The 27,754-nt window shown below is 51.4% G+C and overlaps 3 protein-coding genes across 7 annotated transcripts; 2 read left to right on the top strand and 1 right to left on the bottom strand.

The window, feature by feature from the left end:
- Window positions 1–735: 735 nt before the first annotated feature.
- Window positions 736–7,750, top strand: LOC125954124 (cystathionine beta-synthase). Of its 2 annotated transcripts, XM_049685439.1 has the most exons (7): window positions 736–1,181; window positions 3,760–4,700; window positions 5,616–5,722; window positions 5,818–6,718; window positions 6,842–6,976; window positions 7,064–7,257; window positions 7,384–7,750. In XM_049685439.1, exons 2-7 carry the CDS (start codon window positions 4,498–4,500, stop codon window positions 7,488–7,490), a joined length of 1,647 nt encoding a protein of 548 aa, XP_049541396.1. In that variant the 5' UTR covers window positions 736–1,181; window positions 3,760–4,497; the 3' UTR covers window positions 7,491–7,750. The 2 variants fall into 2 exon arrangements, with proteins under 2 accessions (XP_049541396.1, XP_049540534.1); XM_049684577.1 differs by lacking the exon at window positions 736–1,181 and having other exon boundaries at window positions 3,460–4,700.
- A 608-nt stretch (window positions 7,751–8,358) lies between these two features.
- LOC125947915 (protein lava lamp-like) lies at window positions 8,359–16,739 on the top strand. Its single transcript, XM_049673455.1, has 6 exons — window positions 8,359–8,490; window positions 8,682–8,802; window positions 8,892–9,701; window positions 9,763–15,736; window positions 15,813–16,094; window positions 16,210–16,739. Exons 2-6 carry the CDS (start codon window positions 8,731–8,733, stop codon window positions 16,278–16,280), a joined length of 7,209 nt encoding a protein of 2,402 aa, XP_049529412.1. The 5' UTR covers window positions 8,359–8,490; window positions 8,682–8,730; the 3' UTR covers window positions 16,281–16,739.
- A 2,115-nt stretch (window positions 16,740–18,854) lies between these two features.
- On the bottom strand, window positions 18,855–26,548 carry LOC125947945 (protein retinal degeneration B). 4 transcript variants are annotated; one of them, XM_049673574.1, is made up of 9 exons: window positions 25,105–26,301; window positions 24,741–24,911; window positions 24,244–24,373; window positions 23,341–24,142; window positions 22,779–23,122; window positions 22,601–22,676; window positions 20,103–22,339; window positions 19,075–20,003; window positions 18,855–18,989 (listed from the first exon to the last, which is right to left on the bottom strand). In XM_049673574.1, exons 3-8 carry the CDS (start codon window positions 24,319–24,321, stop codon window positions 19,815–19,817), a joined length of 3,726 nt encoding a protein of 1,241 aa, XP_049529531.1. In that variant the 5' UTR covers window positions 24,322–24,373; window positions 24,741–24,911; window positions 25,105–26,301; the 3' UTR covers window positions 18,855–18,989; window positions 19,075–19,814. The 4 variants fall into 4 exon arrangements, with proteins under 4 accessions (XP_049529531.1, XP_049529507.1, XP_049529516.1 ...); XM_049673550.1 differs by having other exon boundaries at window positions 22,779–23,167; window positions 25,105–26,299; XM_049673559.1 differs by lacking the exons at window positions 24,741–24,911; window positions 25,105–26,301 and adding an exon at window positions 26,332–26,548 and having other exon boundaries at window positions 22,779–23,167.
- Between the last annotated feature and the right edge of the window lie 1,206 nt (window positions 26,549–27,754).

Genomic DNA, 27,754 nt, shown 5'->3' with positions numbered 1-27,754 from the left:
TGCAAAAAAAAAACAATTAAAAAACGTTTACAAAAAATGTTTTTAAGAAACGCTTCATAAATGCCGAAGCAATCGAAGCTATTTTGATGGTTTAAAGTACAGCGCGTTTTTCACCCAGCACGCACGCTGGGGGAACCGGTAACGGAACGCATTTTTGTGCAGTCCGGGAACACAAACCAGGAAAAATTGGCGGTTGTTCGATCTTCACGATTCTCGAAACGATCCGACACAACCGCGCACATGGCACCAGCGAATCTAGGGGATTCACAGCCCATGGATGCCCAGGGACCGGTAATGAAGGGCAGTCCGCCTGTACCTTGCTGGATGTGACGTGCCGCAACATGTCGATGCATGTTTCGCGCGGAATCCTTATACACGCTCCCGGCCCCGTAAAAGGGGTTATGGGGAGGGATGGATGACAATCAAACGAAGCATATATACGCTCCCGGTAGTAAAGAAACGCGAGAGCAAGAGTTATTCCCGGAGCGTGACGCCCTATCGCAGATAAACAACTGTTCTCTCTCACTCTTTCTCTCTCTCTCTCTCTCTCTCTCTCTCTCTCTCGCTCTCTTTCTCGTAGCGGCTTCTTCGAAATCCGCTCTCACACATGCGAAATGCGTGTGAATCATCGTCTGCGGTGTTCATAAAAGCGCGGATACGGCTGCTGGATGCAATTACTTTGCTGTCAACCGAATTCAAACACAGACCGTAGACCCGAGGCATGCAGCACGCGGCACTCAATGTGCGTGGAGCGTGCGTGATCTACCACCTAGTTCTAGCCAGTTTCGCAACCTCGATCGATTATGTCGTGCAAACCAACAGAGTGAAGTGTAGTCCCTGTGACCCTGTGACAAAGTGTTTGTGTGTATGGGACGCTGGATAAGTCCCTCAAGATCGGACGATGCTTGCGTTGGTTTATCTTGTCTGTCGAAACAAGTTACACGGTTTACCATCTTGTCGACAGGAGGATAAGTCAATGCGGCACACGTCTTGCAAAGCCAGCGCAAGATCCCTTCCATTTACAACCGCGCGAGCGCGCTGGCGCGAAAACGGCACCATTCAAGAGAAACCATTTCCGGCGGTGGCCGACGACTGGGAAAGGTCCCATCGTGGCCATCCTGGCATACCACCACTCAACCGATGGAGCGGAGGTCTAGCCGATGGCACCGCTGATGAGTCAGGTGAGCCGGAATGCACGGACTGACTAATGTTACGCGGTGACTAATGTTACGCAAAGCTTGTGCAATAGTCCTCTACTGTTACAACCGGAGGAAGCTCCGTGCTCGCGTCTCCGTTTCTCCGTCCGCTCTCTCCCCTTCCCCTTTTCTGTGAGGCCCTTCGTTATCCTTGTCACCACTAATCCCTTCTCCACCCACCCATTCTGCACAATAAATGCACTGTTTTTTCGGTGCAATCCTGAGATGCAATCAAACCCTGATCTCCCTCGCGTAGGGCACGTTTTCGTTCGAATCCGTTCGGTTTTTTTTTTTCGCAAAATTCAAATAGTCAGAACTACTTCGAACAGCAACAGTGGCGGCGACAATGCCAGGCGCCGATTGCAACTGCCCTTCTATCGCGGCAAATAATCGCGGAATGGAGTGTTATTGCGTCAGCGTGTGATTACCAGTAGCGGCGGCGTTTCGGCGAACGATAAAGAGTGCACGTGGCAGGAAACGCGGTTTGCTAGGGCCGTTGTGGAAGAAGGACAAGCCTTTGAGTGAGCGATGGGAAGGGGAGGGGGGGGGGGGTGAGTGGGCTAAAATGAGAACCTCGCTGAGGCAGGCGCTAGGGTACAAAACTTATCTCATGAGCGGCCGCTCCGGACATGGGATTCCCGAAACGAAACTATTATTCACGCCGGCACCCAACCGGTTCAACAACAACAACAACAGTCTGCAGCCTCCCCCCCACCCATTTCGATAAGAAAGAGCAACACACACACACACTCTGGTGTGTTGGGCTGATGATGCAGTGCTTGCGGTGCCGTGGTTTTCCCTGGAATCCTGGCCATCCTCGGGTTGCTTTACTGACGTGCATTGTTTGCACAATATCTTCCGAATCAAGTCTTCCACTGCTACCTTCTACCCGCAGGGCGCTGATTCATGAGGCTAGGATAAAAGGAGAGGGGGGGGGGGGAGGCGGTGGTTTGCACCATCTATCATCAGCATCGTCACTTCCGTCCACTGGCCGTCATCGCCTGACTCAGAAGCGCGCGCAGCTCAAGCAATTTTTCTCTCAACCCTATACTCTCCATCTATCTCCCCCCCCCCCATCTGTCTTTCTCTCTCTCTCTCTCCAGCCCTCCCACCAATCTCTCAATGCGAGTTGCACTTTCGCGCGTCGCCGCCGTGTTCCGTAGAGTTCCTGTTTTCGTCGTTATTGCCTGCTGACGTGATTGAACACGTCATTCTTGCTTCCCGGCAAAGCGCGCGCACGCGATGATTCAGCAGCAGCAGCAGCAGCAGCAGCAGCAGTGGATAGCTGGAGCATTATCGAGCGTCAAATTTTTATTTGTTATGGGTATTTTCGAGAATGATGATTAGGACTTTTTTACAATTTTTTTTTCAGAATAATTCACCGTTCAAGAATAGTTTTATTTTCTTTAGAGTTTTTCTTTTATTAATCGAAGGAACACTGACACAGATATTTAGTAGGCATGGTGAAATCAGCCCCCGTTTTGTTCAGTTCTTATCGGGACGTGAGTATTTCAGGGATTATCTTCACCGTATAAACCGTGCGCCATCTCCGGTATGTCCAACCAGCGTTGGCGTGGTTGAGTCCCCTGCGCATGTTTTCATAATAGCGGATTTCAGCACTTTCGTAGCATTTAAAGGTTTAAATGGCAATCGGATTTTTAGAGAGAGATAGGAAAGAGTGAGGAAAAGAGAGGGAAAAAAGATTCACGATCAGGTTCACACGAAGCGTTGCATGGAAACCAAATTAATCGGGGCTTACTCCTCTGGCTTATTTAAAGACTTATTTCTGAGGGCTTTTTTTGTAGTTGCGAAACCATATAACTTAATGTTTACTTCTGAATGTCATTTAAAACCACAACCTTTCTAGAATATTTGGCCGTAATTTAAGGAATATATGCTTAAAAGGTACAGCCATGGTGTCAATATCAGGCGGGCATGTCTTCAAAAATGTGCTTTTTGTGGCGTTTATCGAAGCTTCGTACTGGATCACCTGTGATTTACAAATAGATACTTTCTGCCTAGATTAGCAATTTTCCCTGACATAGTCCCGACAAGTTATTGTTAGTTTTTCTTTTCGTCGAATTTTTGGCAAACAGTTCTTCGTCAACTCGGAAGAGCCTGGAATTTGGGATTTCTTTCTATTCCCCCCCCCCCCCCCCCCTCTTTGTTTCCGTACCCTGAGTCAAGTGCTGCTGTGCGGCACGAGAGGTCACCAGAGATTCGCGTGTGAGTGATAAGGGACAAAGGGGAGGGGTATTTGGTTATAGAACTCTGGCAGCCTACCCGAAGCGGGTTCCAGGAGGGCGACGAACATGAAACCGTAGCAGTACCAGTACAAGAAACTCCAAGTAGAACCTGTACATGGGACTGACTGGAATGCGACAGAAGGCGACAAGACGGACAAGATGCGGTGGGGAATCAATTAGCGAGTGCGAAGACGCTCGCTGAAAGATGTTCAAAATTGAACGTTCTCTGCTCTCATACCAAGCCAGAAGGAAAACGTGTCTTTCATTCTCTCCCTTCTCCCTTCTTTCACGTGTGTGGCTGGTTCATATCATATCAGTTACAGGACAGAACAGACCGCACCGACAGATCGTCCATACACCTATACGCGAGCCCGAGGCGGACGACGACAGATGCTATGAGAGCGACCGACCAACCAACCGACCGCAAACGATATGGGCTTGGAAGGGCACCAAAATGGGACAAGAAGGATGCCAACGAATGGAGGCTGCTACCGCGAACGCATACCTTTGCTGTAGGACCCCGCTCTGTGGCTACTTTATCGCGATAGTGTCCCGCAGGCGCATGCATCCAGACTGGCCGACACACACAGAGACAACCGAATACATTGCAGAGAGCAAGAGAGAGAGATAGAGAGAGAGAGAGAGAGAGAGAGAGAGAGAGAGAGAGAGAAGGAGAGAGAAAGAGAGCGGGGACGTAGAGGACACACACAAGCACAACAATCATGAGGGGGATCACGCGCTGGATCCGATTTAAGGCGAGCTGGCCACGGCGGTACCCCTCATTTCCTTGCTGGCGATTGTTTGTGGCACTAGTGGCAGTCTAGTGTCCAATTCATACACTACCACCGCTACCTTTACTGTGCGTGTCCGTTACTGAGCGTGTGTCTGTTTTCGGTGCGCTCCACGTGTTTTAGCGCCTCGAGCCTTGCGAGATAAATTCGAGCCCTTGGCTGCAGCGTATTGCTGGGTGGTAGGTGCAACAAGTAGGCCGTGCAGCAAGTCAATTACAAGTTGAATAGAAGGAGCGAGGAGACGCAATCAAACCACAACCAGCCATGGCGAGCCAGCAGCAAAATGGCAACCATCGAGGATGCCCCATGAACGGGTGCGGCCACCAGGCGACCGGGAGCTGTACGGCGCCGGCCCGAGACCTTCCCGGCGATCCCATGATCAACTTCATCCGGCCCGATCAACCGTCCCGGTGTACCTGGTCGGCGGCTGGGACCAGTGATCCTAGTCCACACCATCACGAACCCCTGTGAGTATCGGAACGCGCCGGTGGTGCGTGCGTCAGCGCCTACCCTTCCTGCCAGCGATTGGTCGGCGAGAGAGCTCCGAAAATCCCTGCTAATCACACCAGCACCCAGAACGACTGGACGGAGTCCGCAAAATCGTAACCAAAACCATAATCGCCACACGTCGTGTGCGTCAATTGTGGTCTCTTCCGGATTTGGTTTTTTTTTTTTGTAATAGGAACCAGTTGCAGATGAGATAATGTGTCTGCGTAGAATTGTTTTTTTGTTTTTTCATTTAGTTTTTTACTTTCTTTGTTTTGCTTTGAAAGGATGCGAGATGCGAGCGGGGAGCAGATCAGCTGCTTATGCGCGCGTTCGGGCGATTGCTGAATTCCCGCCGCTTCGTTGGGACTTGGGCGTTTTGTTAAGGGAGGGAAGCGGAGGTCAGAGATCATGGACGGCACGCACACTGGGTACTGTTGAGCACACTAGGGTGCGAGACTTCCTATTACCCCACGCGATGATGCTGGGGCCACTTATCAGGCAACCCAATGGAAACACCAATTCGGTGTTGTGGTTCCATTGTACCAGGCGCGATTATTATCGTTGCTCGTGTGTGCTCTAACCGATTGTGGTGACCGCAAACAACGTGGCGAGACGGGGCGAGCAATCAGTGCTCCACCATCTCGACCTATGAGGTTTCCTCTGCCACCGCCACCCCCTCCCACGTCACCCTCTTTCCCCTCCTCCTTGCTTCCCAGCTTTCCGCATTCCGCGGTGGTTTTATGGTTCCGTCAGATAGTAAGGTTAGCAGGGGTAGCAGAGGAAAGCGGAGGTCACCACTACGTTGTACGCTTTGTTACATTGGCTAGTTGTGGATAGTCGAGGGGTTTTTTTTTGGCAAAAAAGGAACTGACCCTCTCACTCTTAATCCGCAGCGTACCGAGGCCAGCATTGCTCTCGACGATCCTCGAGGCGGTCGGTCAAACGCCGCTAGTAAAGCTGAACAAGATTCCAGCTTCGTACGGTCTGAAGTGTAATGTCTGTACGTATCACACCGCCCGCAGATGACCGCCCCGGCGCAAAAAGAGCGACAGAATCAACGACCCACCGTTCTCTGTTTCCCCTTTTCGCTTCCAGACGCCAAGTGTGAGTTCTTGAATCCCGGTGGCTCGGTGAAGGACCGAATCGGGGTACGCATGGTGCTTGAAGCGGAGCGTAAGGGGCTTCTGAAGCCGGGTTGCACCATCATCGAGCCGACGTCTGGCAATACCGGCATCGGGCTGGCAATGGCGGCCGCCGCCAAGGGCTACCAGTGTCTGATTGTCATGCCGGAGAAGATGTCGAACGAGAAGGTGGACACGCTGAAGGCACTGGGTGCGCAGGTGATCCGTACGCCGACGGAGGCTGCATTCGATTCGCCCGAGGGGCTGATTGCCGTGTCGCAGAGCCTGCAACGCTCGATCCCGGATTCGATCATTCTCGATCAGTACCGGAACGCGGGCAATCCGCTCGCCCATTACGACGGCACCGGGGCCGAGATCGTGGAGCAGCTCGGCGGCAACGTGGACATGGTGGTGATCGGTACTGGTACGGGCGGTACGTTGACCGGAATCGGGCGCCAGATCAAGCAGTCGTGTCCGACATGCAAGGTGATCGCCGCCGACCCGGAGGGTTCGATACTGGCCGAACCGGAAGAGTTGAACCGGTCGAACGTGAGCTTCTACGAGGTAGAGGGCGTCGGGTACGATTTCCTGCCAACCGTGCTCGACCGGACCGTAGTAGACCGGTGGTACAAGTTCAACGATCGCGAAGCGCTACCCCTAGCCCGTCGTTTGATACGCGACGAGGGACTCCTATGCGGTGGCAGCAGTGGAGGTAACCTGCACGTCGCTCTCGAAGCTGCGAAAGAACTGAAGGAAGGCCAGAACTGTGTTGTCATTCTCCCGGATAACATTCGCAACTATCTGACCAAGTTCGTCTCAGATAACTGGATGGAGGCGCGAGCGTTCAAGGAATCGATCAATACGTACAATCATCCGTAAGTCGATTCCAGAGCCCAAGGCCCACCAACCGGGGGAAACCTACAAGTGACAATGGTACACTACATCGTGTTTACGCTTGGTTTTTCGTTTCCGGTGTTTCGTTCGCTCGGCGTACGTAGCTGGTGGAATGATAGGATATCTTCCATCAAGATGAGTTTCCCGATCACGGTAACTGACGATAAGACAATCGCTGAAGCGATTGCCCTGCTGAAGCAGCATAATCTCAATCAGCTGCCAGTGGTAACCAGCACTGGGTACGTCAAGGGAAATTCTTTCTCTCGCTGTTGGCCGCTCTAAGCAAAGTTTTACGAGTCTGACCACCCATCTTGCTATAATCGTAGTGCTATCAAGGGCGTTGTCTATTTGCCCAATTTGATGGGGAAGCTGCTGAACTGTCTGGCCAAACCGACCGATTCGCTCAAGCGGGCGATCTTCAAACAGTTCGTTAAAATCGACCACCAGGAAACCGTCGGCCGTGCATCGCGTATCCTGGAGAAGGACCCCTTCATCGTCATCACGCGCACCGACCAAATAGGTACGTTGAAATGACGTACGACCTTCCAAAACTATCCTACCACCCCATTCATTCCCATCCCCAAGTCGCCGACTCACTCCCACTGGCACACAGGGTCTAAGCGCTTCTATTCGATTCCTATTGCAGAAGGAGATGTGAAACATGACGAGGCGTTAGTTGGTGTGCTGACTCAAAGGCACATCTTCGACTTCATTGCCAACCATTCGAACGGTGCGGAGGACAATACGCAATAACCGGGCACGTTTATCGGTTTACATTTTTGGACGACTGGTGCAGCTCAGCTAGAGAACATCAATGACACCACATCTGGGGTGCTAGACTATTCTAATGCTCGGATGCGTTTATAGAAGCGAAAATAAATGATCCAGTAAAACACTGGGTAACAGACTGGGATTTTCTGATTAAATGTAACGGTGAAAGACAGAATTATATAGGTCTCCGCACTCACAGTGAGTTATTGCGTGACCGAAAAAATCGCTGCCAACTGGTTTAATGTAACTTTCCCACCCCTCCCCCCTTCTTTAATACCTTTCTTTACGCTTCCGCATATTTTAACGCTGGTTTGTTTATCAAAAAAGCTCTCGCGCAACTCGCGAATTGCGTTTATACGCGAACTGAACCGATCTCGAATGGCAACTACTCCTATCTCAAACGCCAAAGTCGACGTATCTCCAACCATCAGAGCTTTCTGATGTTGGAGAATGGTCCAGTTTTTTTTTAAAGCGCTTAATTGGTATGTTGGGTGTACTTTACTTTTACCCTCATCATGAGTGGAGGGGCCTGCATTGTGGATGGTAGGCACGTAACTGTCATCGCCCTTTTCACAAAAGGTACCCCATTGCCAAAATGTATGCAACCGTTTATTTTATTATAGTAACCGGGTTTATTATTGTTTAATAGTCCCGTAATTGTTCTGGCGACGGGTCTATTTAGCGTTATTAGACCCGGTTGCACACCTTTTTGCAATGGGGTGGTGAGGGTTAAATGGTGAGTTGTCAAATGAGCTGTCATGCCCGCTGTCGCGGATGATGTGGACACGACACCAAAAAAAAAAAAACTTTTGGTCCAGTGAAAAAGAGCGCTGAAGAAGACGTTATTGATGATGTGTTCCCTTCACCGTGTTGAACTACGTCCCTGAGCGGAGAGTGGAGTTTTCCTTTTTTTAGTTTCATGAAAACTCTGTTTTCTTTTCAACGACGTTATATTTATGTTTAAGTTGTCTAAATTCGAGAGGTAGGTCACACTGAATACATCCATGTCGAATCCCCAGCACGGTTACACTGGTTGGAAAGTTAAACTTGTTTCCGCGATCTACGAGGTCACTTCTGGGGCCTCTCTCTTCCCAGCTGCAATGAACGGATGTGGAATTCGTCTGAGTGCTTGCCATTCGAAATTGAACTTTTCCCATTGCCTCCGTTTTCTAGAAATCTCCCGTCTCCTCGTTGTGTGTGAAAGCAACCAGCAGAAACCACGATGGCAAGCGGACAAGGTTTCGATGCGGATCCAGATTTGACGGATCTGCAAACGAACATCGATAAGCAGCAGGTAAGGGCTCCACGTTCCGTTGATAGTCGGCTGCTCCGTTGCTCATCAAGCTTTAATCTCTTCTTTTCCGGTCCGCCTTTGGAGCGCAGGCCAGGATCACCGAACTGCGGGAGATCATAAGACAAACTGAAGCAGTTAACGATATGAAGCAAGCGTCAGCCAAGGAACGGTTGCAAAACATTGCCCATCGGTTGACGCACTTCAAGACTAAGGCAACCAGCTCACGATTGAGCCGTGCCAGCAGCGGCCAACCGCCTGATCCGGCGGTCTTCGCCAGCTCCGCGGAGCGACGCAGTGAGACAGTGAGCAAGGATGGGGGTGAGCGGCCAATGGTACGTGGTCGCTCTGAGTCGTCCGGCATCGAGAAATTCACTTTATTGCGCGAGCAGATTGAGCAGAACCGGCTCAAGATGGCCGCACGCGAAAGCAGTAAGCGTGAGATCGAGGATAGGGTTAGCGAAATCAGGCACAAGCTTGAGACATCACGACAGACGATGGAACGAACGGTCGAGATGGAACGCTTTGGCCTCAAGTGGGACGACGAACGGTTATCATATAGCTCACAGGATTTATCCCGTATCTTACCCACTGCCATCAACTGGTCCCTCGAACACGATAGCGATGCACCGGTAGAAACATCTTATCGCGTAGATGTACCGCTCGGAAACGCATACTGTTCAGCAGTATCCCCACCAATCAAGCCTTCCTACCCGTTGCCACAAAGCGACGCGATGGACGCAAGCGAGCCACTGCCGGAACGAGACGCGATTATAATCGAGCCGGAGCTCCTAGCCAAAGCGGAAATCTCGGACGAGCAATTGAAGGCACTTGCAACGCTAGCTAGCTATTTTAATGGGCACAGCTCAACCGATTTCATTAGTGCGCTGCGCCAACTGCAGGTATGTTTCTGTTGGACTTTTCCTAGAACCAATCCCGTTTACAGTTTCTTGTCCCTTGCAGATGGAAAACAAGGACACTACCGTTAAACCATCCCACAGCGAAACCGGTACCGATCGCACGCAAGAAAGTACGAGTTCACAGGACGAATGTCAAAGCTATGACATTATATCTGTCCCGGAAGTCGAGGGTCACCAACCGTCAACCGTAGCCACCAGCGAAACGCTGGAGCGTGTCGCTGCGGCCACTAGCGAGCTGAGCAGTTCGTACGAGCAGATCGTCTCCTTGGAGGGCCTGGTGGCTTCACAGGGTGCCGAAATGAAGCGTATGAACGAAGAGATTGATCGGTTGCGGCAGGCGCTCGAGGAAAAGACAATCGAGGCGAACGTGATGGCAGCGAATGTGTCCGTGCTGCAGGAAAAGCTGAAAACGAGCGGCCCGAAGTCACTATTTCCAAAATCCACGGACTCGGAGGAGAGCGAGGCAGAGATGGTTAAGCTGAAGCAGCAGCTAGACGAGTCCAACAAGAGTATGATCAAGTGTAAACTGAAGATCAAACAGCTGCAGAAGCAGGTCGATACGTTCCGTAAAACGTCCAATGTGCATGCTGAGGTGGTGCGTCTGACGGAAGAGGTAAATGTGCTCACGCAGCAGCTGCAGGAAGCTACCGGTGATGGGCAAACACCAGGCTGTGACACAATTGAACGGGGAGACGAGGACGCGCTAGCGACCATGGCCAGCGGTGCGCTGCGCAAGCGCATCGAAACACTGGAGCTGACATGTCAGCATCAGGTATCGGCAATGCAACTGCTCGAGGAGCAGAAGAATGATTTGAAAGAGGATTTGAGTCGCGCTCGCGAAGAAATACACGCGCTCAAAGTACAGGTACATGGTGTGGACGGTGGGGAAACAGGACGAATCGTTAGTCAGATGCTGACGATCGAGCTGGAGGAGCAGCTGGAGCAGTGTCTAGCGGATAAAACAGAGCTGTCGCGTGATCAGCAAGCTTGGGAGACGGAACGGCAAGAGTTTATGGCTACGCTTCAGCGCTACCAGGAGGAAAATGATGAACTGCGGACGAGACTTCTAAACGACCAAAAGCTGCGCATCGAAAAGCTCAGCTCGGCAGAATCGATCGAAATTTTAGAAAACCTCACTCAGCATGAGAAGCAAGAGATGGAGGAGTCGGAGAAACGCACAGCGACCGAGGAGGGCAGTGGTGAGCCTGCCATTCCTCAGGCAGAACCCGAATCGAAGGAAAATTTGAATGAAAGCCTACTGAAGCTGATGGAGGAAAGCCGAGAGCTGATGGAAAAGGTGGAACTGTTTACCGACGAGCGACGCGAGGTTCTAGAAAAGTTGGACGCAATCTCGATCGAAAACCAGGCGTACGTTTGCGAGCTCGACAAGCTGAAGGAGATGAATCAGCACCTGTCTAGCTACAGTAATGAGCTGGTTAAAGCCAAAAGCGAGTTGGAGGAAAAGTTAAAGCAATTCAGTGGGGAGAAAGAATGCATCCGCCAGGAACTGGATACGGTAGAAAGTGGAAAGCCTGTCGAGGAGCCCGATACCGTTGAGACGACCAGTCATCACCAGCAGCAGTCGCAGCAGGGTCATCCCAGAAGCATTACACCGGCAGAACAGGCCTTCAATAAGGAAGACTACCAACGCTTGGTGACGTCCGTCGAAAATGAAGTGGCGAATTATGCGAAGCAAAAAGACAAGCACAAGAAGCTACAGGCATCGAAAAAATTGACGGCAGTCACGAAACAACTACTAACGATGGACAAGCAGCTGTTGCATGAGTACGAACGGTTGGTGAACGAGCTCAGCCTTGCTGCAGAGCATGCTAGCACAATTCCGATTGTTTCCGAGCCAATCGAGCACGAACGAAGCAGTGTGGAGATCGAGGCCGAATTGGCCGAGGTAAGCCGCAAAACACTGGAGAAGGAGCAACAGTTGGCGGATTTGCAGGAGCAGCTTACGCTTGCTCTCAGCGAGTCGATGAGAACCGTGGCCGAAAAAGATTCCGACGAGGAATTGGAACTGCTGCAGCTAGAGCTGAATAGTAAGAACGAGGAAATTCAGGAGTTGCGGCAAGATATCGAGGCGCTGGTCGATGCCAAGGCTTCCGAGATGTACCGGGCACAGAAGTGCCTAGTTGAGGCACAAACCGAGGTGCACAATCTAAAGACGGCGATCACCGAATGGCAGCGCAAGTGTGCGCAGCTGGAGGCTGCACACGATCCGCATGCCTTCGAGCAGCTACAACAAGAGTTACGCCACCAGGAGGATACTATTCGCACACTGAACGAGCAAATCGTCGAGCTTTACCGAACTATAGAAGAGGGCGAGTCCAAGTTGGTTGAATGTCAGGAACTTGTAGAGCAGCAGAAAGACCAAGAGCATACGCTGCGAAACCAGTTCGAGTGTCTTGAACACGAACGGAAACAGCTGACGGGTGCCGTTGAGGAGCTACGCATGAAGTTGGGCGAGTCACTGAACCTTCGCGAAGCATTACAGCGGGAGAACGATATACTCGGCCAGAAAAACGAAGAATTGTTGGAGAAGTTGAAAAAATTTGCCGCCAACTTAAAAAAGAAGAACGTTCAGTGCGGCGAGTTGGAAAAGCGTGTGCAGTGCAACGACGAAACCATCCAGCAACTGACGAAAACAGTGAAGCAGCTGGAAGAGGAACTCCGCGAAACTGCGCCAAATTGTGCGATCGAGACCTACGCCGATGTGGAGCAAGAACGGGTTGAGCTGGCTCAGAAACTGCACCATCTGAACAACGAGCTGCACCGGTTGCTAGAGCAAAAATACCAGTTAGAGGCGGACATTCAAACTACGCGCGAAGAGCTGCGAACGGTGCGTGAGCAACTCGCGATGGCGGAAGCCGAGGTTTTGCGCGGTAGCGAGCGGCTGCAGGACACCGAGCGAGAGCTGACCGAGGTGCGTCGAACTGTCGAGGCACATGAGCAGGAGCTTAGCCTGCGGCAGGCAAAGCTCGACAAGTGCAAGGCTATCATCAAGGAGAAGATCAAAGAGACGCAGCGGCTGCAGGAAAGCGAACGCCGGACGGCATATCTCGAGGACGAGTTACGTATGACGCAATGCAAGTTGGAGGAGTTCCACAAGCAAACGTTACTTTTAGGGCGCCTAAAGAGCGAAAAAGAGGAGCTAAATGCTGCGGTACGAGAAGAGCAGGAGCATCGCCGTCAACTGGAGCAGGAGTTGGCACAATTACGGCAACAGATAGGTAATGGCGAGGAGCGGGAGCGCCAAACGGAAGCGAAACTATCAAAGATATCCGATTGGCTACAACGATACGAGACAGGATGGCGCTCGGTAGCCAGCGAAGGCCCTAACGATCACGACCAAGACCTATCTAAGATTGCTGTGGAGCATTTTACTGTCAAATTTGCGTCCGACGTGCACGCCCAAGAAGATGATTTGTTGGGACTCCCGGCTATGCTGGCTGAAAGCAATCAACACATTACGCTGCTGTTGCAACGCAATACGCACGAAACTAGCGAACTTACTGGGCGTTTGAACGAGCAACGGATTCTCATCGGTACACTTAAATCCGAACTGGAGCAGCTACGACAGGAGCTACATACTGTAAGTGAAAGAAGCGAACAAGTCGCGAAGGAAAAGAATGAAGCGTTTGAGCGAGTGGCGCAGGAGCTGCAGGAGGCACGCGATCAATTGTCGCAGTTGCAGCAGGTGACAGCAGTGACAAATGAAAAGTTGCAGGCCGAGCTGAAGAGTGTGATGGCCGATCTGGACATGAAGCAGACTGAGCTCGAGCAATCCAAAAACGATCAACGCACTGTTAGTGAAGAGTGTGAGGAATTGCGTAGTCGCAATGCGCAACAGACTGACATGCTCAGTGCGTTGGGGGAGGCTAAGATAGCACTGGAAGAAAAAAAGAACAGTCAGTTAAATTCCCTCACCGCAGACCGGAACATCTTACAGGCGGAACTAGCAGCGGTCGTTAGTGAGAAAGAAGCGTTACTCGTCGAGTACAATCAGGTGCAGCATACACGCAGGGCACTTGAAGAAAAGCTGGCTGACCTGACAGCATGGCAAGCCGCAACCGATCAGCAATTGAGCACCTTGCAACAGCAGTACGATAATTGTCAGCTGGCCAGCGACGAGCGTATTGAAGCTCTTACTCTCGACTGCAGCCACTATCGGGAGAACTGTGAGCGGCTAGGGCGTGAGCTGGAAGAGATGAGTCAGCAGAAGGTAGCCCTGCAGACTACCATCGATGAGAAGGAGACGGCGCTGGGTGACCTTCGGGTAAAACTGGATGAATTGCGAGTTCGTCACAACGAAGCCATCATAAGCGCTACCGACAACGATCACTATAAGGCCGATTGTGAGGCCCGCGAACAAGAGCTGAAGTGCCTGAAGCAGGTCCAGCAGCAGCTGGAGCAAAGCTCCATCGAAACGGAGGCATCGCTTCGCAGGCAGTACGAGGAGCTGCGAGAAGAATGTGAAGAATTAAAACGTCAGGTGCTACTGAAGAGTGAAGCTCAACCCCAGATGAACATAGTTGCGGATGGTTGCAACATGTGGGATGATCAGTCACTGGATGCGGGCTGGGGAGACACGGACATTGCTCAGCAGGAAGTACTCCGCCAAAAGGATGAACTTATCCAGCAGCTTATGGTTGAGAAAGATCTGATGCAGGGCGAGATCACCGAGTTGAAAGTACGGTCCGGCAAGCTGGTTCGCAAGCTTAAGGAGTGTAAAGCGAAGGCGGATAATCTTGAGGCGGGTTTGGCGATTGGTAGTGAGGAAGGAGGCACTGAGCGCATCGCAGAATTACAGCGCGAGCTTACGGAATTGATGGCCAAGTACAATACGCTCCGAGAGTCCTTCGAACGAATGCAAGAGCTGAACAGGAGTCAAGCAGCGCAGCTAGGCATGCTGGAGCAGACTATACGCGAGTTGGATGCCAACCTACCGATCGAGGTAGTTGAGCGCCTGTCCCGGCTTGACGGATCTCTCGATAAGGTGAAAGCTACCCTTGCGGAGTTACACCACGAAGAGTTATCGCCGGCTATAACTACTATGCTCGATTTCTGCATACAACGGTGTCGTGTGATCGTAGATTACGTGGCGGCACAGCATGATGCGGCACAATTGCAGGAGATCGATCACCGCCAAACACGAGCAAAACCTGAAGAACCGGTTAAGGAGGAAGATGCATCGTATGAGCTCAAGCAGCGAGTAACCGATCTCGAGCGCATCAATGGGCAGCTCGAGCAGGAAAAGAGCAAACTGGAGCAAGAGCTAGACGAGCTGAACCAGCGCATCATGCAGGATTGGCGATTCGAGGATCAGCTGAACCGCGTGACTCTCGAACTCGATGCGAAGAATGTGGAGCTGCAGCTGGTACGTTCGACGTTGGAGCAGCTGCAGGCGAGTGCTGGTGTCAGCGATAGTATCAACAAGCGCGAAAGCGAGCTGCTGGACGAGATCGACGAGTTGAAGGATCAGATCAAGCTCCTAGAGGAGGAGCTCGCCACTGCCGGCACGACATTACCCAGTGCTGCCGCTTCAAACGAACCGAAGGCCGAATCGGAGCAGGCGATGGTGGCCCCAATGCCGTCACCGATGGATGATCCCCAGGTTCGGGCGGTGCTGGAGCAGCAGGAAACCGAAATCGTTGCACTTCAGCAGCAGCTTGCCATTCGGAGCGCAGAATATGCGCGGCTGGCGTCACAGATCGACCCGGCACGCCTCGCGGCAACTATCAACAGGCCCGCCGAAACTGCCTCAGAAACCCAGCTGCAGCAGCATCAAGCCGGTGATCGTGTACCGCGGGCAGAACTTGAGCTTGCTTTGTACATGGTCTATCAACGTGATATGCGGTGCGAAGAGCTTGAGCTAGAGCTGCAGAATCTGTTGCAGGAACGCGATGCCCTTCAGTTGCGCCTCTCAAACGCACTACGTGTGCACGAGGAGTTCCGGGTACGGCTGACCGAAGTTCCAATGGCATCCACCAGTAGTGGAAGTGGAGTCGGTAAGCACAGAGGAATCGAGCTATTACCGTGCTACAAGGGTTTGGGTTTGACGCTATTATGTCTATTATTTACTAGTTGTGGAAGTTGCTGGTCAGTCCGGGGAAAGCTCACTGGAAGCTGGTGCCAGCGGGAATGAGCGAGAGGTCAGTCTCGAAGGAGCTGCATCACGACCGGGGAGTGCCACCGATGCGCAGGACCTCACCACGAAGCTATCGGAGCTGCAATCGATCGGCTACTCAAAAGAGAAGCGCCGACAGGAGGAGCGCGAGGATCGCAACCGGCAGTTAGCACAGATACAGCGTGATCTCGCCAACATGCCACTCGAAGCGGCCGCTAAAATAGCCGGCACAGAAGTTGGTAAGTTTACCCTTACCATCAGCAAACTACCTCGTTACCTTGTCCATCTGATCTGCTCTCTCTCTCTCTCTCTCTCTCTTTTTCTTTCCTTCTTTTTTCATCTCTCTTTACACAGTGGATAACGAAGCGGCCTCCCAGCAGAGTGCCTCCTCCGTGCTCATCAACTGGATCTTGGGGAAGAAGTAGAGTGGACCGGTGCCGCCCCATCGAACCACTCCGATGTTACATACCGACAACTGTATTATAATGTACCATATGAACCTCACTAGGTTCCTACGTGAAACGCGTCACACGAGGTCACGTAAAAGTCCAGTCGGGTTACCGAATTAGTCAAATGTCGCAGCGGTAATTTAATGGCATTTCTTGAAATCGCATCTTGTAATACTACAATGTGTAGGACTACTACCACTACGCACTAGATAACGGTTGGGTGTGTGTGGCTGTTGTTTGAATAAAAAAAGGTGAATTTTCGCGACTCGTTCGTATATTGAAACATTTTCCGTTTATTATTTAGGTATACTGCTTGTACAATGTTACATTTTGTGTTTGTGTTTCCTTTCGTATGTAGCCTGTGTTTGGTTGTATTTTTGTGTCTCTAGCCGTCTCTCGATCAGCGATACTGCTTCCGTTTACTGAAGATTAATACCCCCCCCCCCCCCCCCCCCCCAACCCCAACCCTTCTTGCCCTGCTCTCTCGTTACTCTTCCACTAGAATCATTGTTGCTCAAAAACCACCTGCTTATTTGCTTACTTAACGAGATTCTACTGACAAGCACATTGCATGTATCTCACTCAAAAACCAAACCCTCCATTATCCCACCATCGAACAACGTAAGGTAGAGCTAATACAGTTGCCAGCTGATTAACCAGACAATGAAGGAACTGGATGATAGCGGTTCTCTACCGGTGCACTGTTGTTGAAATGCAACCCGTTGAAACAATAATAACAAATAAAACGAAAGCCTCTCGAGCTGATACCTAGCTTGTTTTGGTAGGAGATTTGTGATGCCTGTCACGCGAATAGCCACCGACGGTGGCGTTTACCAAGAAGATGGAAAGAAGAGTTTGTCAGTTATTCAGTTTACTCACATTATTCAGTTATTCAGTTTACTCATATATAACGATTGTCCTGTCAGCATTTAGTGATATCTTTCCTACTTTTAGGCTTCGTTGATTTGCTAAAATAATACAGTAAGATAGGGAAAAGGAGTGTGTATGTGTGAAGGAGAGCGAAAGAGAGAGAGAGAGAGAGAGGATTGAGAGAGAAAGAGCAAGTGAGCGATTATCACTGCCTACATCTGTTTCATTACAAAACAAAGGGAATTGGCTTTCGAGATTTGTCAATCGTTTTACTTTTTCTTTTTTCTTAATTTTTCCATATGCTATTGGCTTCTTGTATGCTTAAACATCAAACACCTCGCATTGCACATGAGTTTTATTACCCCCCCCCCCCCTCCCCCCCAAATACTTGCACAAACCATTCAACTAGATAACACCCACCAACTCGTGGTCCCCGGAGTTGGATTTCAATATAGGAAAACGAAGAGAGCAACACACGGATTGTAGACATCAACAAACCATTGAAGGTTCAATATGGAAACCCTGCTTTTTAACAAAAAGGCGATCCGCTTGGATGTGTAATGCTCTTCACTAACAGCCTTATTTACCATTTTTTGTGGGATGAGGGGAGGAGAGAGAGGAATTTTATCCATTTTGATGAGAGTGTGTGAGACACATACAAACTCTGGGTCATGATCAGCTACGACGCCGTCTTGAGTATATTAGTAGATTTGATTTTATAGTTTTGGGTTTCCCTTTTTTCCCCACTTTTACTTTCGTAGTTCACGCCCACTAGGCGCCTCCATTCCGTCCTTCCTTTAGGAATCGTCTGCTCCGTTTTTTTTGCGTGTTTTCCGTTTTAATTTCTGCTCACTTCCTCTAAATCCACACGCAACATTCACATTCACACTTTGAATAGCCATTTTAGATAGCCAGTGGGTTCGCATTACTACGCGGCAGCTACACACGTACACACGGACACAGAATCATATTAAACCCTTTGCCCACCCACTAGTTGTAGCGGCGTATGGCCACCAGCCAGTAACTAAATAACAGTTAATACACATCGACTTTAGAATATAGCTCAATAATTGGCATGTGCTCACACCCTAGACAGACACCTCCGCGTCAAATGCGTTTATCTCTCTCTCGCGGCAGTTCCCTGACTAGCTACCACAATGAGATCGTCCAGATTTGCTGAGTGCAAGGCGGTAGCTACTAACGCTTGCATACATTGTGGCCAAGATGAACAGCATTGCGGCGTGATATTAACGCGTATCCTTATTTGCCATTCCTGGCCTTTTCCGACCACACCACACGGTCTGTTCTTGGCGGTTTATATGCACGTTAACAAGGAAATTAACGGAACTTGAGAAAATCCAAAACTTAAAACGAAAATCTAAACTAAATCAATAAGCGACTACGCCTTCAAATCAACGAAACGATACCCACGGCTACCTTGTAACAAACGGCCAGGAGTTGTTTTTTGCTATGTTTGGGTAACTGCAACGAACGTTCTCGCACAAAATATTGCTAGTGTCCAGGAGTGATGGTGTGGACGCCCGAAGGAGATCCATCGAACTTATAGGGCACGAGTGGAGAAGGATTGAAGGTGGTGCGTATACCTCGCACAAACCAACCTGGAAGGACCTGGAGGCCGACTGGACGACGTGGGTAATACATATTAACAATCTGGATCTGGTCTCAACTGTGGGAATTTTGGGTTCCTCTTGGTATCCATGCTTTTTGTTTTTTTTTGTTTTTGGTTTTTTGTATTTTTTTTTGTTGTTTTTTGTTTTCAACAGCCGGTAAGAGACAGTCTTCTAAGCCAGGTACCTGCAAAAGAAGTGGAAAAAACAATGCAGATTGTAAGCGAAGGCTTTGATGAGTTGCTAACGGGCGAAGATGCTACCGTACTTACCATGTGACAAAATAGAATATTGCGTCGAAATCCTTACTTTACAAACTTCCTGTAACCAGTCACCTAGACATATATATTGATATATAAATATGTATATATGCTGTTTGCTACATTGGCAGACTTTGATTCACTTATCTGTGTTTGTGTTTGTGTTTCCGTGTCTGTTTTGTGTGTGGGTTTGTGGTGATGATAAGTCGATACGGCAACAATTCATTTGATGAAACTGTTCACAAACTAGAGACTACACGGTTGACCATTCTCCCATTCTATCCTACTTTCATTCCTCCCCTCCCCCCTTTCTCCTTTCCCCATACATGCTTACATCCTTTGCTTATCCTATCTCGCTATGAGCGTATTATGGGATGATATCGAGATACAGATTTCAGCTCAGCAGTGTAGGACTAAACGGTTATACGTGCTGCTGCTGATGAGATTGCGAAGATCGTATCCTTACGTACTAGTAACACAAGATTCCGGTGACAGATCTTTGAGATTAACACTTTGCTACCATTGTATAGCACCACGGGACCCCTGGCGGGAACCACCTCTGCTACCCTGTGGGGTGGCACTGTATCGGGTGTAGCTGGGAGGGGCGCGGCAGTCGCGAAGGTTCTTCTGTGATGCGTTACCCTGTTCGGCGCTTATTATTTTTTTTTTTTGCTTGAAATATGTTGGCGGCATTGCAATTGCGAGAGTCATACGGTTTGATTGACTTGTGCGGGCGCACACACCCGGCACACTTAACCAGGAACGAATCGACGCCGGCGAATCGATTGGTTCTGACCGGGCAGATTGAAGCAGCTGCGGGGAATCACCATGCGGGCATTGCCCTGGGCTGGTCGCGACCCACCTACCGCCATCAGCGAACTCAGGTGTGCCGCATAGCCATCCGTCAGTGGGGTCGCCATGGGCTGAAGCTTTTTGCTAACCTGTAAGCGACCAGGAATGATTAAGAAAGAGAAAGAACGAATGAGGCAGAGAGAGAGTGAGAGAGAGAGAGAGAGAGAGAGAGAAAGAGAGAGGTCTACCTTGCCGGTGATAAAAATTTGCTTTGGCTTGAGCCCGATGCTGGTGTACACGCTGATATCCTTGCTGCTGCCGTAGGCAGCGTGCACTATCACGCCTTGGTTGAGAATGAGATTGCTGAGATAGGTGGCCTTGTGGCCGAGTGGATCGGTCGACAGCCCGTCGGCGAACGAGACGAGCCCGTGCGGAAAGTTGTGCTGGCTCAGCCAGGAGAGAACACGCTGCTGCTGCATATCTGGGCGACCAGTGATGTAGATGAGCAGGTAGCCAAGCTCCTGCCAGTGCCGACACACGTCGACCGCACCTGCCCGCACCTTCGGATCCTTGCCCGTCACCGACACTGACGCGGTAAACGAACCATCGATACTGAAGACGATGCACTCGGTGCGTGGCGGTACCACCGCGATGTAGAAGTCGACAGACGTGTGGTCACCTCGGACGACCATCTTGACCGGGTAGATGCCGTACTCACATGCCCGCTCCTCCGGCACCACGTAGCTGATGCGCCCGTTCTTGTCGGTCGTTTCGGTGGCCAGTAGTTGCCATTCGCCGGCCGGCGGGTCGCGCATGATGTGGATGTCGACGCGCTCGCCGGCCAGCGTGATCACGTCGAGTGGCCCGTACATGAAGCGGGCCACTAGCCGCTGCGGTTCGCCGTCGCGCACAATCACATCGTTCGCCCGGTGGTTGGCCGCCACATTCTTCAGCTTCACTGAGGTGCGCTTCTTGTTCCACTTTTCGCGCGGCTGGCTCGGCCGGAACGCGGATACACCTTCCTTGTCCTGGCCACCGGCACCGGCCAGATCATCGAAGCGGCCGATCTGCTGCAGTAGAAACGCGACCACATCGCTCGACTCCCAGTAGCTGGCGTGAAACAGGTGCGGCAGCGCGTGCGACGGAAAGTTGCTCAGCCCCTCGGGGCAGTAGAGCGCGTAGTCGAGCCGCTTCGAGCCCCACCAGCGCTGCTGCAGCTGGTTGATCGTGGTGAGCGGCACGTTATCGATCATCCCGGACGCACCGCTCTGGATGGATGAGTCGGACAGACGGCGTGCCGACGGTCCGGGCATACCGTCACCAAAAATCTGCGGGCTTGATTGGATGAGCTCGAGCAGGTGGCACGGTTGGCCATTGCCGAGCGGATACTTGGCGTAGCGGGGCACGTTCAGCGGTGGCAGCAGCGAGAAGCGAGCGCTCAGGAGCGGCTCGAGCCGGGCCGCGGTAGGATCGGTTGGGTGGAACAGGTTGTAAAGCTGGGTGCAGGCCGGCTTGCTGTTACCGTAGCGGCTATCGGCGAGCCGGCGAGCCGACAGGATCACCGCCAACGGGCTGCCGAACATGAAGAAATCGCCAACCTCGAACTCGAACTTGGGCACGCGCGTCTCGCTGGTGGACGAGGAGCGGCGCCGGGGGGATGGTGCCGTCAGCAACCGGCTAGCGTCCAGCAGCTCGCTCGTCTCCATCAGATCGGTGATATGGTTGAGCCCGGACGCCTCGCTGCCTTGGTGCGCGTTCGAGCGATACAATGCATCGTGCGCCAGGATGCTACCCATCGAGTCACCAATCAGCACGATCTGGCCCCCGAATCCACGGCCCTCGTCCGACTTCAGAAACTCACCAAAGATCTGGTTGGCGCAGGTGACGGCTCGGCTCACCGATTCCTGAAAGTCGGGCGACGAGGTCGCCAGCAGTGGTATCGCACCGATCGGTACGTCCGTGAGGTTAGCGACATCTCCACCGCCCGGCGGGCTGTTGAAGGAGTACGGGCTGAGGCTGGACAGGATGCCGAGCGCATCGGAACAGACTGGCGGGCAGGGTATCAGTCGCAGGGCAACGTGACCGACGAGCGAGGGATAGTGCTGGCGCATCACCGACTCCAGGGCACCGCGGAACGTTGTGATGTCGGACTTCTTCGCCGTCATGTCCGAGCTGGCATCGAGCACGCTGCCGGCGTGCATGATCAGTATCAAGACCGTGGTCGGGCAGGCAGGCAGGCCCCCCGGTGAACCGGGCGGCGATCCGTCCTGATTCTGCCGGTCGATGCTGGAGAACTGACTCAGAAACGAGCGCCTCATGCCTCGCTCCGACGTGACGCGTTGCAAGTACGACTGGCTGAAGATGCTGTCCTCCTGGTTTTTCCCACCCTGGTGGTTCGCGGGCGCCAGCGATGGGCTGTCGTCCTCTTCGGCCAGCAGCTCCAGCGAGCTCCACTTTACCAGCGAAGCCTTCTCCCCCAACTCACCTGTGAACGATCGACAACGAACACAACGGTCAGATCAATCATGCCGCTCCTCACTCACCGCCATATTCCACACTACACGTGCGCACATACACACGCACACACACCCTTGCGCTTCAATCAAACACATACCACGTGCTGCGAGAACATAAGTGTGTAAAAGCATGCATGCAAAAGCAAGTTAAAAACAGGTGCGTTAATCAATAGTGCCAGTGACTGGTGTACGCTCATACCGCGTGACGGACCAAACTCGGTCGTACTCACCGACGCAATCGAAGAACTCCTCCTCCGAACCGGACTTGGACTCCATCTCTAGCTTCTCCATCCTCCAGTTGGCAACCTGGCGGTGTGGCGGTGAGTGTAAGCGATTAGCGGTCTGGCTGTCTGAGCTGCCTGACTTGGCCAAGATGTCAAGAACTGTGTGCTGTTCTCGTTCACTCACCTGCAGATCGAAACTGTGGGCCGAACCCAACGGCGAGTGGAGTTTGCTTTTCGAGCCGGAATTATTCTGCTTGCGCAACAAAACGACTCCTTCTTCGTTTCTGTCTCTCTTTCTAACACCAGCCGTCTGTTCGTACCCTGACGCATCCGCTTCCTCCGCATCCTCATCATCGTCATCCTCGTCGTCTTCCTCTTCGCTGGAAGCGTTGCGTGCGTGGTGATCCCGTTTGCTACTGACGGGTGCCCCCGGTTGGCGCATAACTCCACCCTCCGCCGTCGTAGTAATAAGCGGGATCGTCGTGTCCTTCTTCTCCATGTAGGGTGTCGAGTTTTCATTTGTTTTTTCTATCGAGTACATTTGATTCGAGTTACGATTGTCATTGTCATGGGCTAGAATACAACGCAGAAAGAAATAGAGAAGGATTGTGTGTGTGTGTGTGTGTGTGTGTGTGTGTGAAAGAGAGAGAGAGAGAGAGAGAGAGAGAGAGAGAAAGAGAAAAAAGAGAAAGAGATGAAGATGAAGGAGGAAGAAAGTGTCGAGAAGGACTGATTGGCAGCCATACCGTGTCGTTCCTTCTCCTCTTCCTCCTCGTCCTCCTCCTCTTCCGCATCATCGTCCTGGTTGTCGCCTCCCTCGTTGCCCATCTTGCGCTTGAGTGCCAGCTGTGTCTGCCGCTCGATCTCGCGGATGTCATCCATCGAGAGACCGAACCACTCGTCCTGCCAGGCCCAGGCCTGCCGGTGTGCACGCACCATCGTCTTGCGTAGCGCCGTATCGTGGATGAACTTCTCCAGTTTCGTCTGCATGCCCCAGTAGCGGAACTCCACTCGGCACAACTTGTACGCACACATCAGCGACATGTTGCGAGCGGTCGGCTGCGTGCGGCCCTTTACCTCCGTCCAGTACTCGTCGAGCCACTGCTCGCCGAGCGGGCCACGGCCGGTGCGCTCAGAGCGGTACAGCGTCGGGTCTTCCTCCCGTACGTAGTCGGCCCCGCCCAGCTGGTCCTTCACGATGTCGATCAGGTCGACGACACGATTCCGCAGATCGGAGCCGCCTAGCTGAAATACGTTCTCCTGGTGCCCATTGTCTGCGAAGTAGTACGTTTCGATCTCCAACGAAAACTTCTCCACGAATGGGCACGTGTAGCGCGTCTTCGTGTAGGGGTACGCGTTCCACGCCTCCTCCTCCACCGTGAGCGCACTCTTCGGCAGCAGCCCTTTGATCCAACCGGGCAGATGACTTCCGACGTGGTAGATCTTGCGCGTGTACTGACCACTGCCGCCCGGTCCATTCTGATATGGTTCGTTCACGATGATCTCCACACCGCTACCTGCACCGCTGCTCTCCTCGCGGCTTTTCTTCTACGGTAGGACAACAGCAAAACGAGGGATCAATACTATCACTTCGAATATGAGGCCGTCTCGGAACAGGTTCCACCAGAGACACGCCAGCCCAGACTTACCGCAATCATGTACAGCTGCGCTATTCTGTATTCTTCCACCGTCAGCGGTAACGGGATGCGGTACTCCTTTATCAGCATGATGATGATGATGATAATGATGATGATAGTAACCGCTTAGCCAAAGAACGTTCTGCAAAGATTAGCTAGCATTAACACATTGGCGACACCAGCTGACTGCACTCGCTTACGACTAAGCGCTAACGAAAGAGCTCGTGCTCATGTGAGCTCACCACTGAGCCACAAATCAATATCGATTGGTCAGGGCAGGCAGCGGGGGCACACTACTACGACAAAAAAAGGATACAAGCATTTTAAAAACACCTCCCCGTCTTCCTTTCTCCATCCCCTGCCTGCACCACCGTAACATCGATATTTTTGAATGTCTTTTTTGGGGGAAAGCGATTCCTCACGTCCTAAGCCCCCTGGGATTGGGCCATTACGATGTAACCGAACGAGAACGCGCGCGCGCGCGCACATACACACACACACACACAGACCTGTCGTGTTTTTAAGCTCTTTAAAACAAGCTAGTGAGCGGGTCGATCGATTGGTGAAGTAGCCTGCCCAGAACGGAGAGCCATGAGCAAAGCAGGTGGGTTATGGGGGGCGATTGGGCGGAGTTATGTTCCAATTTTGCAAAACACGTCCTTGGGGATCGAACGAGAGAGCTAAAAAGACAGAGATAGAGAGAGAAAGAGAGCTCGCGCGTTAACGTTTTTGTTTAATCCATTTGTCATTCGCGCGTCCTCGGCCACCGGAAGGTCCCGGAAGGACCTTCGTCGTAATAGGATTGCGGTAGCAGTCCGAAGACTACCTGCACCTTCCCTCTGCTATCGCGCTTCTGCCTCTTTCGTCGCATACCTGCTGGACACTGCTGGATGCTTATGCAATCGATGTAAACTTCCTAGGTCCTTCACATCGCCGTCTTCGTGCGTGCACCGTTTGCTATGATTGGAAACGGAAACCTTGTTCCGTTACTTGAGGAAACGCACGCACGGTGCAGCCCTTGCCCTCGAGGTGCTGGCTGGCTGCTGGCTGATTCCTGGACGGAGCGACAATGGTTTTCTCCGTTCGCTTGCTACATGGTAACCACCGAACTACCAGCAGCTACTAGGTGTGCGGTAGGTGTGATGGTACACTCAACCTAAGCAATCAACAGCCACCCATACTTTTCACACACATACACACACACACACACGCGCGCGCCCAAACAAACGACTTTGGATGTAGTGCGAGAAGCCAACTTCACACAATCGGGATGCAATGGAAGTAACTCCCCGGCTCTACTGTGCGCTGGCCAGTTACATAAGAAGAGGAGTACGCCGTATCGGAAGGAATTGCCCAAAAAGATTGGTGCAGAGCAGGCAAGGGGTTGGGGGGAGTTATTCGCGATGCGTTTGTTTATGGAGGTCAGGGCCCGTGCTGCTACTCGAGTGCGCCTCCCCAGCATTCCCGGCGGAAGGGGCTAGGGAAAGGGGGGGGGGGGGGGGGGGCTGTGGTGAGAAACAGGGGCCATTAGTTTCTGGCTTATCCAGACAATTAGTGGTGAAGCTAGCGTGAACTCGGGTCACTCTCTTTCTCTCTCTCTCTCTCTCTCTCTCTCTCTCTCTCTCTCTCTCTCTCTCTCTCTCTCTCTCTTTCTCTCTCTCTCTCTCTTTCTCTCTCTCTCTCGTTCACTCCAGCATCGCTCTCTTCGTTATCTCTCACATCGATCTCTCTTGCTCACTCGCGTTGCATGTTATCTTAGCCCAAGGGCAAGGGCACTAAGGAAGTTCGATGGAGCAGGATAAGAAAGGTAGACGAGAAGGGAGGGGTGGGGGTCGGGGTACAACGTTTAAACGCAGCTCCGTCCCTCCCCATCCGTACAGCTGCTTGTGTTGCTTTTGCTGATGATGATGCTGCTTCTTGAATTGGCGTTTCAAACAAAAACAATAATTGATTGGAGCAATTTGTTTACATCAATCACAGACACACACGCACGCACGCACGCACACAAGCACACACACTCAATCACACACTGTACGGTCTATTTGAGGTTTCTGCGGTCGCGTTAACGAGAAGCGTATTCCAAAACCATTATATGCCAACCTGTTTGTTTGTTCTAACCGAGCTGCTGGCTCCCGAGCCCGAGCTCTTCCCTCCTTAACGCTGGAGGTCCACAGGCAGGCTGCTGCTCTTCATCTGTTACCTACTCGGTCGCTAGCTCGGCAGGATGGATTCTGGGATTCCGTGCAACGCGCGCAACCGCCCCCATATAGGGATTCCCTCGTCCCCCCGGTCCGCATTCGTATCCCTACAGGACTCCTTAACAATGGGGGCCTTTTAAGGGATGGAACAGAACTGTATGCGTATGCGTGATGGGTGGATGCAATGCATCGGTGTGCGTGTCATCCCGCAACAGAGGTTCACCCGTATGGCATACTGCGGCGCACACGAGACGTTTACGAAAATAGCAAATTTAATCAAAAACCTTTTCTATACTTTTCCAATACCTTTCCCTTCCGATAGAAATCAGAGCGAGAAGGGAGTTACGTAAGCGAATACTTTCGATAGAATTATTTTTTTACATTTTTTCATAAATACTGAACCTTTGATGAGTTTTGTGTAAGATCAGTGAGATGTGTAGCATAGATCATTCCAAATGAAACTGACAAAGATATTGAATTTTGGAAAATGTGATGTAGACCTCTTAGCAGCACGGCATAGTGCGAACCTAGCTTAAGCTCGCATTTTTGAGCCTGCATTTTCGATTGTCGGTGCTCATTTCGTCGCACTAAAAGCACTATATTGTCCCTTTTGCTAGGCATTTTGCTAGGTATTTGCTAGGTAGCCCCGTTGTATTTTAATAAAAATAATGAATTTTATGCTATATTTTGAACAACTATTCTTCAAATAAAAAATATTCTTGAGAATGTATAGTTTGAGAGATAAAGTGGTTGAAAAGTTTCGCCACAGAAAAAAACCTACCTACCTACAGCTGAGCTCGGAAGATGAGCTTTGAGCAAAACCGAGAGCTTTTACTTACGCTGTCTGTTACAGTGTCTCTACACACGCTAAAAGTTTGCTAGCGATGTGGAAATTGTTCACGTCGCGTGGAAAATTTCACTTAGCAAGGACACAAACCAAATGTGTAGAGAAGCTGTATGAAGAAGACACGAATACCGGATAGGTGATCCGAAGGGGACGAAAGGCCACTCCTAACGTTGCCTATGAAGGTTTCCCGCCCAGCATCGGAAAAAACAAGAGGAGGTTGAATTATCTGTTTCGCATTTTTATTTATTGGCTGAACAATTTCCGAACACCGCAAACAACGATGGTGTTTGGCGGGGTCTCGGAAATTTTAGCTCAGCTGCCTAGCCTAGACGCAAACCTGGTCCAACTCGAAAATAATGAACATCGGGCAGAAACGTGGTCGATATTTTTGAAACTAACACAAACGAAACATAAACTTATGTGTAAGTATGGGTTTAGATGGGGTTCGATTTCAAAATTATGCTTCCCCAACTGTTAC

This window comes from Anopheles darlingi, chromosome X (assembly GCF_943734745.1).
Source record: "Anopheles darlingi chromosome X, idAnoDarlMG_H_01, whole genome shotgun sequence".
Taxonomy (NCBI): Eukaryota; Metazoa; Arthropoda; class Insecta; order Diptera; family Culicidae; genus Anopheles; species Anopheles darlingi.
This window is presented reverse-complemented; position numbering and strand designations above follow the sequence as displayed.

What these genes read in the sequence shown, in the direction of transcription:
- LOC125947945 (XM_049673559.1), bottom strand. Translation starts at nt 24,321, where the DNA reads ATGCTGATAAAGGAGTACCGCATCCCGTTACCGCTGACGGTGGAAGAA. An exon ending in AGAGGAGAAGGAACGACACG is followed by an intron (nt 23,168 to 23,340) that starts GTATGGCTGCCA and finishes GTTGTATTCTAG; the next exon opens with CCCATGACAATGACAATCGT. An exon ending in AAATTTTTATCACCGGCAAG is followed by an intron (nt 20,004 to 20,102) that starts GTAGACCTCTCT and finishes GGTCGCTTACAG; the next exon opens with GTTAGCAAAAAGCTTCAGCC.
- LOC125954124 (XM_049685439.1), top strand. Translation starts at nt 4,498, where the DNA reads ATGGCGAGCCAGCAGCAAAATGGCAACCATCGAGGATGCCCCATGAAC. An exon ending in ATCAATACGTACAATCATCC is followed by an intron (nt 6,719 to 6,841) that starts GTAAGTCGATTC and finishes CGGCGTACGTAG; the next exon opens with CTGGTGGAATGATAGGATAT. An exon ending in CCAGTGGTAACCAGCACTGG is followed by an intron (nt 6,977 to 7,063) that starts GTACGTCAAGGG and finishes CTATAATCGTAG; the next exon opens with TGCTATCAAGGGCGTTGTCT.
- LOC125947915 (XM_049673455.1), top strand. Translation starts at nt 8,731, where the DNA reads ATGGCAAGCGGACAAGGTTTCGATGCGGATCCAGATTTGACGGATCTG. An exon ending in CGAACATCGATAAGCAGCAG is followed by an intron (nt 8,803 to 8,891) that starts GTAAGGGCTCCA and finishes TTTGGAGCGCAG; the next exon opens with GCCAGGATCACCGAACTGCG. An exon ending in GTGCGCTGCGCCAACTGCAG is followed by an intron (nt 9,702 to 9,762) that starts GTATGTTTCTGT and finishes TGTCCCTTGCAG; the next exon opens with ATGGAAAACAAGGACACTAC.